We start from the raw sequence: 12,064 nt of genomic DNA on the forward strand, positions 1-12,064 counted from the left end.
CCATACATATTTAATTAAAATATGCTAATTCTGACCAATTGAAGTACTGAAGAAGAGGGATGAAGCAAGTGAAAAGTTGGTTTTATTAAATATTGAAAGAAATTCAGTTTACTGATTTCAGGATATACCTTAGCAAATAAAATGTGACTTATTAGTAGAAATGCACTGCTTTAATGAATTGATGAAATAATTTGCAATTAGCATATAGATTTTTTGCAAATGAAAGTTCTGAAGTACAATTATATTTGAAAAATTTTATTTCCAGGTATATAGCCTATAGTGATATTTAGATAATTCTTCCTTTATAGATAGTAGAAGGGTAAATGTCAATTAAATGCAAATTTCAAGTTGTATAAGTTCCAAGTAGGTACCTTAAAATTTGACTAAACCTATGTTTTCTTGTTTTAATTTTAGGGCGAAAAGGTAAACTATGAAAAGTTTAGAAATTGGCTTCTTCTAAACAAAGATGCTTTTACCTTCTCTCGTTGGCTACTGTCTGGAGGTGTATATGTGACCCTCACTGATGATAGTGATACTCCCACTTTCTACCAAACTCTGGCTGGAGTCACACATTGTAAGTAATGGCATTTCATTGTGTGCTGTTCACTTTTTAATATAATTGCCTGGTAATACGAGAAAATGAGAATTTGCCTTTTATCAGTGGGTTTTTTCTTCCAAAGTATAGTAAAATGGAATACTGGAGGCTTGAGTACATAGCTGAAAAGGAAAACTCTCTTTTTTGTCTACTCACTGAATACTTTTGTACTCCAAATGTGTGGGGTATTTTTTTTTCCCCACACCAAGCAATTCTCCAGTGCTCTATGGATACCAACTGGGTGTCCTGCATCTCAGTTCAGTCTGACACTGTCTACCTGGGGTTAGCACAGACCCCACAGTTTTAGGGCTCAGTCTCGAAAGACTGACCCTCTGCTCCCCACTTCAGACGCCAAGTCCAGATTGTGACCTGTGCTTCTGACCAACCACCTATAAATGAGACTTCCCATGACCCCCTCCTTGGGTTTGGTAATTTACTAGAACAGTTCACAGAACTTCAGGAAACAGTTACATTTACTGATTCATTATATAATAAAGGATATGTTGAAGGATACAGATGAACAGATACATAGGGCAGGATCTGGAAGGGCCCCAAACACAGGAACTTCTGTCCCTGTGGAGCTGTGATGCCCCAATTCTTCTGGCATGTAGATGTGTTTACCAGTCTAGAAGCCCTCCAGACCCTGTGCTTTGGGGATTTTTGTGCAGGCTTATTACATAAGTATGCCCGATTATTAACTACATTCTAGTTCATCTTCCCTCTCCAGAGAATGGGAATGGGGCTGAAAGTTCCGAGTTTCTAATTATGGCTTGGTCTTTCTAGCGACCAGACCCTTTCTAAGAGCTTACCAAAAGTCATCTCAGACATTAAAACAAAAGATTCCTATCACCCAGAAAATTGCAAGGAATTTAGGAGCTCTGTGTCAGAGATTCCTATCACTCAGGAAATTACAGGAATTTGGTCAAAGACCAAATATTAGCAGGAACCAGGGTCAATATTACTATTTCACAATAGCCCTCTACTAATTGTCCTTAACCAAGCTGTATTAGTTTCCTAGAGCAGCTGTAACAAATTACTACAATCTGTAAACTGAAAAAACAGAAATCTATTCTCTCACAGTTCTGGAAGCTGAAATCAAAGTGTTAACAGAGCCTTGTTCCTCCTGAAGGCCCTAGGGAAGAATCTTTCCTTGTCTCTCCCAGCTTCTGGTGACCCCAGGCTTTGCTTGGCCTGTAGCAGCCTCCGTCTTCCCATGGCCTTCTCTCTGTGTGTGTCTATGTCCTCTCCTCTTCTTTTAAGCACACCAGTCATTGGATTTAGGGCCCAGTCTATATTCAGGATGATTTTAACTCGAGGGCCTTAATTCATTACATCAGCAAAGACCCTATTTCCAATAAGGTCACATTCTGTGATTGCAGGTGATAATGAATTTTTGAGGGACAGTATTTAGTCTTCCACAACACAGGCCTAAGTGTTAACTTCTACTGTTCTTCTTTCCTGTGGTTACAGAATTGTACCTACACTGGGCTTTTGCTTATGCTACTCCTTAACACTAGAATGAATGCCTTTCCCTTTTATTCTCCCTATAAACCTTAGTCATCTTTGAAGACTTAAATCACATGCTGCTTGGTTTTCATAAAACATTTTCTTGCCTTCCTGTGAGAAATCATCTCTCCTTCCTCTGAACTCTCATAACACCATTTTTGTACCCTTCTTGAATGAACTTATCACTTTTGTCCTTGTATTATAATTATTTATAGCATTCCATTTATTTGTACATGTCATCTCTCTTAAATCATAGAGTCTGTATTATTTTTCTATTCACCCTGTGTCAAGCCTTAAATAAGTATTTGTTGACTGAGTAGAGGACCTTGGGTATCAAGTGCTATTTGTATCTATTTGTTCATATAATTTATGAGTTGGCTACTAGTTATACACCAGCTACTTTCCCCCTCATTTTCATTCCATTGTCACCAGAAGTTCTGACAGATAAATTCTGGCATGAATAGGCAATGAATTTGATGTTCCTACTTTTCAGTGCCCCCGCCTGAATATATATATATATTTTTTTTTGAGAAATAATACTCATGTGGTATTTAGGAGTTCTTCGGACTGAGTCAGACACTCTAGCCCTGCTACTTATTATTCATGTAGCTGCGGGAAATTTAATCTCTATGAACTTCTTTTTTCATCTGGAAAACAGGGATAATGATACAACTGTACCTCATAGATATGTTGTAAGGAGTGTGGGGAAGGAAAAGTATTTTCCTCTACTTATCTTGGTTTCATTGGGTGGGGCCCTTTAAATTAGACTAACAAAGATAACAAGAAAAAAACATAAGCTTACTTTGTTACTATTGATACTTAACTAACTTACTTATGTACCAGAACTTTCAGTGATGAGTAACTCAAAGGGGTGATTATAGCTTGAGCTTATATAGCATCTTAGCAAAGAGCAATAATTTTATGGAGATGTGACAAGACAAAAGAAAAGGACTTTGAGCTGCTAGGGATGGCATATTGTGGGAAGGCAAATACATGGAGGAACTGTTGATTGATATGGCTGGTTAATAAGGTTTATTATGTAGATTCTTTCCTTTGGTGCTATCTCCAGGTTGATAAGTATCTAGAGTGGTCTCTGTTGATTAACTTCTTCCTGGTAGAAGGGCAGGTAAGACATCTTTATAAATTAGGCTAATAGGGGGAGCTGGAGAGCTTTTTTTTTTGTATCAGCTTCTTCTCAATTGCCTTCAACTCAAAATAACCCTTATGCTAAAGTGGCATGTTTGGGGTGGTATATGGTGCTACCCTTCAGGAATACATGAGATAGTACCTTTTTTAAGGGACTCAGCATTATGCCTGGTATAGAACAGGTAGGTGCTTTACAATGAATATGCATCCTCTTTTTTTTTTTTTTGGCTGGGCCCTGCGTGCGCTGCATGAGGGATCTTAGTTCCCTGACCAGGGATCAAACCCGTGCCCCCTGCAGTGGAAGCATGGAGTGCTAACCACTGGATCATCAAGGAATTCCCTGCATCCTTTTGTATTAGTGAACACTTGGCTTGGGAATGTCAGTGAGCTTCATCCCACTTTCTCCAGAGAGTAATTGTTTTGGGAGCAAGCAGTTTTCTAAGAGAGGACTGTAGATCAGTACAAAAATTAACTCATCCATGTCTGTGGGAAGAAAGTGTTTTCTTACCAGTTTGCTTTCTTTTATTTTAGAATTTATAAAAATAAAGAACAAAAATAAACTAGTACAACAGACAACTCATTTGCTGCTGGCTTCAGCAAATGGCTCCTTTCTCAGTGGGCTTTCCTATGAAAGCATTATGACAAAGTCAGAATTACTGCTAAATTTCTTACAGAAATTCTGACATGGGTAGGTTTACATTCTGATGTCTGTGATTTATCATATTATTTATAAATTCTCAGCTTCTGTGGATGTCTTTGCAGGCTCTTTCACTCAAAGAATATTTGGTACATTGAACTTTTCAAATAATGTGTCAGGAATGTGGAAACACGGGATAAAAATAGAGAATGTTATTAACTGATTTATAAGTAAACAGAAAATATTTATTTTAAAGCATCACTGACTCCATTTAAATTTGTGTAATGACCCAAGGTATCTAGGAAACAAAAAGGAGTTATAATTTTTCACTTGTAAATAACATTTATGTTAGAGTGCAGATGCCTTTAATTACTTTTTCACATACGATTATAAAGTAAAATTTGAAGTCACAGTAAGTTGAACATACTGCCACTTTTAATCAAATTTTTTCTCTTTCGTGTAAATCACAAATGAAACTGGGGCGCTATTTGCATTCAATACAGAGTTAGAATAACTAACTGATTTGATTTAGACAAGATTTTAGACTTTGTCATGGCCAGTACAGTTTTTAGAACTTCAGATTCCAAACTATTGTTACCTTACCTTTTATTTAAGTTTAAGAAATTGAATTAGAACTTCTTTTGGCTGCACCGCCTTGCAGGATTTTAGTTCTCCAACCAGGGATTGAACCTGGGTCCTCAGTAGTGAAAGCACTGAGTTCTAACCACTGGACTGCCAGGGAATTCCCTGAATTAGAACTTTAGCCAAAAGTCCAAGTTTTTATGCTTGAGTAGATCTTAACTAGATTTTTATCAAGACTGATATATTTTTCTTTTATAATTTGCTGTTTAAATACCTAAGGTTAGATTTCCTAAAAAGATTTTTTTCGTCAAATATATAGTGTTTTTAATGACAAGTTAATTTTTAAACATTTTGATATTCAGAATCAGAGAACATATATAGAGAACATAAACATGTTCTATATAGTTAAATGTTTGAAATAGTTTGGTACAAGTTTATTATTATTATTATTGATATCTGAAAGAAGATCCTACTTTCTAAGACTAACTAGTCATTTGGCTTTTTCTTGTAATAGCCTTTCCCCACCCATTTTGTTCATGGTTATTTAGCACTACATAGTGTTGGAATTTGGAGCCACAGACTATAAACTCAAAATGTAATTTGTTTTAATCAGCTTTTTACAAATTTAGTTCAGTGTATCAAATCCCCTACTATTGTACATTCATAGTCCTATCCAATCACAGTCTGGCATCTCTCTGCTTGAGTTTGAAGGCTCATCCTTTAGATGCTAACCTTTGAAACGTCTACATTCTAACCGAACTGTCTACTAATTCTAGGTTGAACTGCCATCTTTAACACTCTTTTTTTGTCACTCACTGGAAAGTAAAGTTCTCTCTTGTTTTTTGTCTTTTATCTTGTGTCCATAGCATAAATCCTTCTATAGGTTATCTATCCTCTTCCTTATTTTTGAATTATAGCAGAATACAACGGTTATTCTTTTTGTTTTTCTGTCCTATCACTACCTGTTTTTCCTAGAGACTTTTACACATGCTTTTTTACTTCTGCTTGCAATATCCTTCTTCTGTCACACTAGTTTTCCTTTCCCTGGTCAACCCTAAGATGTTCTGTGTGTACCTCTTTAAATATCAAGACTTCTAGGGCCTCACTGCTTATGTGCTCCCTGAAAACCCTGTGTCTCTGTTCCTTCATTGTACTTTCCACACTGGATTAAAATGACCCATTTTCTCTTCTATTAGAATCTAAACATAATTATTTTGTTCACTGTCATGTCTATAATTTTTAGTGCAATGTCAGGTACATAAAATGTTTTTATTGAATGTTTGTAGAATATTAAATGATCTTGACATATAGCTCCTGTACTTTTTTTTCCCCAAAAATGCTTTGGAAGGTTCCAACTTACCACATACAGATTGAGCCCTTACTAAAGGAGGCACTATACTCCTTGTACATTATCTCATTTAATCCTTGTGCCACCTCTGAAGTTCATTTTATCGCCATTCTAAAAATGAGGAAACCACAGCTACAAGAAGTTAAAGAAACTTTCTCAAGATCAAATGGCTAATAGGTGCCAAAATTGGGATGTTTGAACCCCAGAGTGCATGCTTAGTATCATTTTAGGATTTGAAGACAGTTTATTGACACACAGTCATTTTTTTCTTTAATCTTTCGTAAGCAGCTTGTAATTGCAGGTAAAAGGAGGTGGTCATGTGATAGCTGTGGTTGTGGTGAGCCATCTTCCTCAGACTCACTTCAGACAATCTTGCAGCTTCACTTTTCTAATTTCCTTTTTTTCCCCTTGGGATACCTTCAAATGATTATTATTTTAAATTTCTCTTTAATAATTAACTTCATTTGATCCAGGCAAGGTCACTGAATGATTCCCCATTTACCAACAGTGAAATAGGTAATTGGAAGAACTAAGATTTTAAGAACTATGTTTTAAGAACTAATCGAGAGTTTTTTCCTTAATGATGATCATCTTTTCATAGAGTTTAGTTATATTATTTGGAAGAAAATATGTGTGCTAACTCTTTCTTGTAAATATGTTTTTTAGAGTTTCCCTAAAATGTATCATAAGCGTGATTTCTTTTAAGTAGTAGAATCTGGATACTGAGGTAATTAATGTAGTATTTTGGGCTAATTTTAGGGCCATTGAACTCATTTTGATTGGTTTTCTTTTCTTATCTAACTCAAATTTATATAACTCAAATGCTTTATTTTAGCATTTATTATCTCAACTAAAAATATGCATATTATTATATTCCCTTGCCACATTTTAGTTTGCAATGTTAAAGCCTCCTTTCTGTAAGAGAAAAATACTTCAGTGATTCTTAGGCCATAAACTGCCTAGTAAATCTGCATGTCCCTCCTTCATTATCCTCTTATCTGGTTGTAAATGATGTAAGGCTTAAATAGATTGCAGAAGGTCATTGCTTTTGAGAACAGGTTGCTTCCTCAGAAATGTTAAAGAACTGTGTTACTGTTTGAAAATACTTGGATATTTTGCTTGGCTTTGTTTTTGTTTTTGTTTTTAAATAAGAATCCAATTCTGGCATTAAAGAGCAATTTCTGTAGCTGGAGCCTCCGGTAAGGTGGGACTTGATTAGGATGGCCCAAAGGGCAGGCCAGGAACTATTTAGAATGTTGTAGTATGCTACTGTTGTGAACCAGAAAAAATTATATCAATAGGTGGGTGATAAATTCATTCCCATTTAGCTAGTAAAGTATAAGTTTTGATATTTATTTATGAATTGCAAATAGAGTAACTACTGCAGTCGTTAACCTCTAACTTCTTTAAGTGAAAATAAGGTTAGTTATCTTTCCTCTCCTCAGCAATTCAGCTGCCAACTCATGTAAAATATTTGGGTGATGATAATATATATAATTTACTTTAGCATGCTTTTACAAATACTTGATTAACAAATTACAGTCTGTAACTATAAATGAACAGATTGCATAAACTTAAAAGGGAGCTGTAGCCATAACCAATCTGATCATTTTTGTCTTCCAAATATGTTCTACTTACTTGTCTTTCCACATTTCTACTTCAACAAAAAAAATTGTGTTTTTTAAGGAGATTAATGAACTTAGTTTTCAAAGGTAAAAATATTTGGGAGGAAGTTGATATGAATTTTCTGTGTTCTAATTTAATGTATAAACTAAACACCAACTGATCAGAAGTACTCATTGAATACCCATTATATGCTCAGTACCTAGATGTATAAAAATGAGAACATAGTTTCTGTCTTCCACCTTTGGTTTCAGTGTCAGATTTTTTTAATCTGAAGATCTACTACTGGGAAGAAAATTTAGAATTTGAGAAAACTGTTTCTCTGGAGGAACAGATTTCTCTTTCTTTCTTCCTTTCACGTAATAAATGGAGTAAACAGACATCTTATTTAGGAAAATGAGGCAGTAATGCTCAATTTATATATCAAACTCCTGTAATTACTCTCCCTATTGCTAAAATTTTAAATTATTCCTTTTAAATAAATTCAGTCATCCGGGTATTTGAAGTAGATGCTTCTGTTAAAAAAAAAAAAAAAAAGAAAACTGTGGAAATTCCCTGGTGGTCCAGTGGTTAAGACTTGGCACTTTCACTACAGTGGCCCGGGTTCAAACCCTGGTCGGGGAACTAAAATCCCTCAAGCTGCGCAGCACAGCCAAAAAAACTTTAAGAAAAAAGAAAAAAAAAGAAAAACCAAAACTGCTAAGGAACAGAGTAAGAATGAATACTTTGAAATCACTGGAAATTTAAAATACATTGTTCTTGTCTTGCCAGGTAACTTGTAAGCTACTTGTCCATTAAATATTTCTGGAGTGCTCAAAATGTACCAGATATTATTCTAAGTTTTAGAATATAACAATGAATAAAATAGACCAAAAAGCCTGCCTACAAGGAGCATATGTTCTAGTTGGAGGAAACAACAAAGAAAACAAATAAGTCTTAGAGAACAAAGTAAAGCAGGGAAGAGGGATGAAGGAGCATCATTGGATGGGGTGCAGTTTAGAAGATCCGAGAATATGACATCGAGTAAAGATCTGAAAGAGTTGTAATAGCCATGCAGGTATCTTGCAAGAAGAGTGTTAAAAAAGTTTTGAAGCAGCATGATTCTGCTTAAATTTTTCTTCTGAAATGATGTTTTTATTCTTAGTGAAATTAACTTCCCCCCCGCTTTTTATGAATTGTCTGTCTTGTACTTGTTAATTTATTGTAGTCTTAATGCTTTTTAATTCCGTATATTGATGATTTAAACTCACTTCTGTTCTTAGCTGCCCACTAGGCTATTCTTTTTTTTTTTTTTTTTTGCGGTACGCGGGCCTCTCACTGTTGTGGCCTCTCCCACTGCGGAGCACAGGCTCCGGACGTGCAGGCTCAGAGGCCATGGCTCACGGGCCCAGACACTCTGCAGCATGTGGGATCTTCCCAGACCAGGGCACGAACTTGCATCCCCTGCATCGGCAGGCGGACTCTCAACCACTGCACCACCAGGGAAGCCCTAGGCTATTCTTAACTCAGCAGTCAAGAGTGATCCTGTGGGTTGGATCATGTCACTCCTCTGCATTAGATCCTCCAGTGGTTCACAATTTCACTTAAAATCAAAGTCCTTACAGTGGCCTATATAATCTGACCCCCATTTTCTTACTGACTTTTATTTTTGGATATTTGTTTCTTGTGGGGAAATTGCTATTATTGTTATGCTTTTTCTCTTTTATATTTTCTTACATGTATTAATGAGATATAGGAAAAGCATTGATTTTTCTATATTTATTTTATATCCCTACAGGTTTTTAAACTCAATTATAATTTTTAAATGTTTTCTCTTTGAGTTTTTTTGGAATGCATTCTACTTATATGCAAATAATAACCTTGCTTATTTTCTAACATTATACTTCATATTCGTATCTTATTGCATTGGTGAGAATTTTCAGAATCATGTTAAATAACAGGGGAAGGGTTCTACTTTAGGTTGGGAAGTAGAAAGACATGAAGGATCTTCATTCCCATTTTAATAACATGAAATCACTACATAAACCAAACAATCATAATCTTTAAAGCCACTGAAGACATATCAATACAAAGAAATCTTAAAAAAAAAAACAAAACTGAATTCCAGAGGGACAAGTGCTTCCTAGGTAATCAAAGGATATAAAGGTGCTTTCATTTCTGAGGCCAGAGGCTGAGATTGGGGCTAAGGCTGCCAGAAGAGTGAGCCTGCCTGAGGACAGTCTTTGCTGGGATAAGGAGAAGCCAGCCAAACTTTGAAAAACCTGTTTCAGATTTAAATCTGAAGGAACCGCAAGTGCAAAGATAATCATCTCTGCCCTGTAATTCTGTCCTGTTGAAATTTTGCTGAGACTGGGGTTAGGCAGTTTCATGAGCTCATAATTTTGAAGTCTCAAAATCTTGAAGGTTGCAGTCTCAAGGCTCTGTGGTCCTGAGCTGCTGTCATTTTATGGAGTTGCAGTCTTGAAGTCCTGTGGTTATGCAGTTTCAACACAGGGATTGACAAACATTTTCTTTAAAAGGCAAATAGTTAATATTTCAGACTTGTAGGCCATATGGCTCTTTGTTACAATTACTCAACTCTGCCACTGTAACACATTAGCAACCATAAACTAAATGTAAATACATGGCATTGTTGTGTTCTGATAAAACATTATTTATACAAACATGTATGCAGCCTTCAGGCTGGAGTTTATAGATCTCCAGGTTCAAAAACTAGCAGTTTCTGAGCTCTCCTGAATAGAAATCTGAGCTCACCTTCAGAACATTTGAACTAGAGGTAAACTTAGTCTAACCAAAGCTGCAACTAAACTTCTATCCAAAATCTGTCATGATTAATGATATCAGATGGACATTATGGACTGGGTGTTTCCTGTTTTCATCATTGCTCTGTGTAGATATACTGATTTACATCTGGTATCATTTAATTTAGTCTGAAGAACATCCTTTAACATTCCTTTTGGTACCGTTCTGCTATTGATGAATTCTCTCAGCTTTTGTTTGTCCAAAAAATACTTTATTTTGCCTTTGTTTTTGAAGGATATTTTCATAGGATATAGAATTTGAGATTAACAGGTTTTTTTTTTTTCTCCTTTCAAACCCTTTTTTACCCCATTAATCTTCTGGCTCCCTTGTTTCCGAAGAGAAATCATTGCTTATCTTAGTTCCTGTGTTTGTAATGTATTTTTTCTCCCCTCTCATAATGCTTTTAAGATTTTTACTTTATCAGCAGTTGGATCGTGTCTTGCCTTGGTTTGGTTTTCCTTGAATTTTTCTTGCACAAGTTTCACTGAACTTCTGGATCTATGGGATTATGGTTTTAATCAAATTTGAAATTTTTTCAGCTGTTATTTGTTTTAAATATTTTCTGCCCACTCTTTTCTGGGACCCCAGTAACATGTATGCTATACTTTTGGTATTGTCTTACAGGTCACTAAGAGTCTACTAATTTTTTCAGACTTTTTTTTCTCCTTATGCTTCCATTTGGATAGTTTCTATTGCTCAGTCTTCAGGTTCACTGACCTTTTCTCTGTATTTTTTAATCTGCAGTTAATCTCCCATGAATTTTTAAAATTTCAAGTACAGTTGACCCTCCATATCCACAGATTTAGCATCCACAGATTCAACCAATTGGGGATTGAAAATATTTGAAAAAAAGTTTTTTCCAGAAAGTTCCAAAAAATAAAACTTGAATTTGCCACGCACCAGCAACTGTTTATATAGCATTTACATTTTATTAGGTATTATAAGTAATCTAGAGATGATTTAAAGTATACAGGAGGATGTGCGTTGGTTATATGCAAATACTATACCATTTTATATGAGGGCCTTGAGCATCCTTGGATTTTGGTATCCACGGGGGTCCTGGAACCAATCTCCTATGGATACCAAGGGATGATTGTATTGTACTCTTCATCTCTAGTAGTTTCATTTGGTACTTTTTTTTTTTAATAGTTTCCGTTTCTCTTTTCAATATAGTCATGGTTTTCCTTAAATTCTGTAGATATTTATAATGGATGTTTTAAAGCCTTGTCTACTAATTCCATCATCTCTGTTATTTCTATGTTATTTCTACTTTCTATTGACTGGTTTTTATCCTGGTTTTGGATCGCTTTTTCCTGCTGTTTTATGTACATATATATATTTGGATGCTAGACATTATGAATGTTATATGGCTAATGGATTCTGTTGTCATCCTTTAAATTAGGAAGTTTGTTTTGTTTTGATAGGCAGTTATTTGTGGATCAGGTTGATATTTTCCAGAATTTTTTTTAAAGTTTTTTGGGGGCAAGTCTGGAGTAGCCTTTACTCTAAGAGTTAGTTTTTCCCCTACTGATTAAGTGACCCTCTGAGTCTGTGAATGCTCCCAGTGTTCAACAAGGTATCTCCGCTCTGGCTGGTCAGAACTTAGGCATTTCTTAGCCCAGCCTCAATGAATTTCACTCTATGCATACATAGCTTAGTACTCTGCTAAAACTCAGTAAGACTCCTGTTCATATTTCTGGAGCTCTTTCTCTACATAACTCTTTCCTCTCCAGTATTCTGCCCTGTAAACTTGAGCTACCTCAACCTACCTGAACTACAAGTTCTATTCTTAACTCAGTGAAATTTCACTGCTTAGGTTCCTCAT

General features: G+C 35.5%; 1 protein-coding gene across 2 annotated transcripts in view; it reads left to right on the top strand.

The window, feature by feature from the left end:
• USP32 (ubiquitin specific peptidase 32) overlaps nt 1-12,064 on the top strand; it is a 197,871-nt gene that overhangs the window by 109,854 nt on the left and 75,953 nt on the right. For both annotated transcript variants that reach the window (XM_079905174.1, XM_079905175.1), the window contains exon 5: nt 415-574. In XM_079905174.1, the coding sequence (XP_079761300.1) occupies nt 415-574 (160 nt within the window). The remainder of the gene's footprint in view (nt 1-414; nt 575-12,064) is intronic.

The sequence above is a fragment of the Stenella coeruleoalba genome, assembly GCF_951394435.1.
Source record: "Stenella coeruleoalba genome assembly, chromosome: 19".
NCBI lineage: Eukaryota > Metazoa > Chordata > Mammalia > Artiodactyla > Delphinidae > Stenella > Stenella coeruleoalba.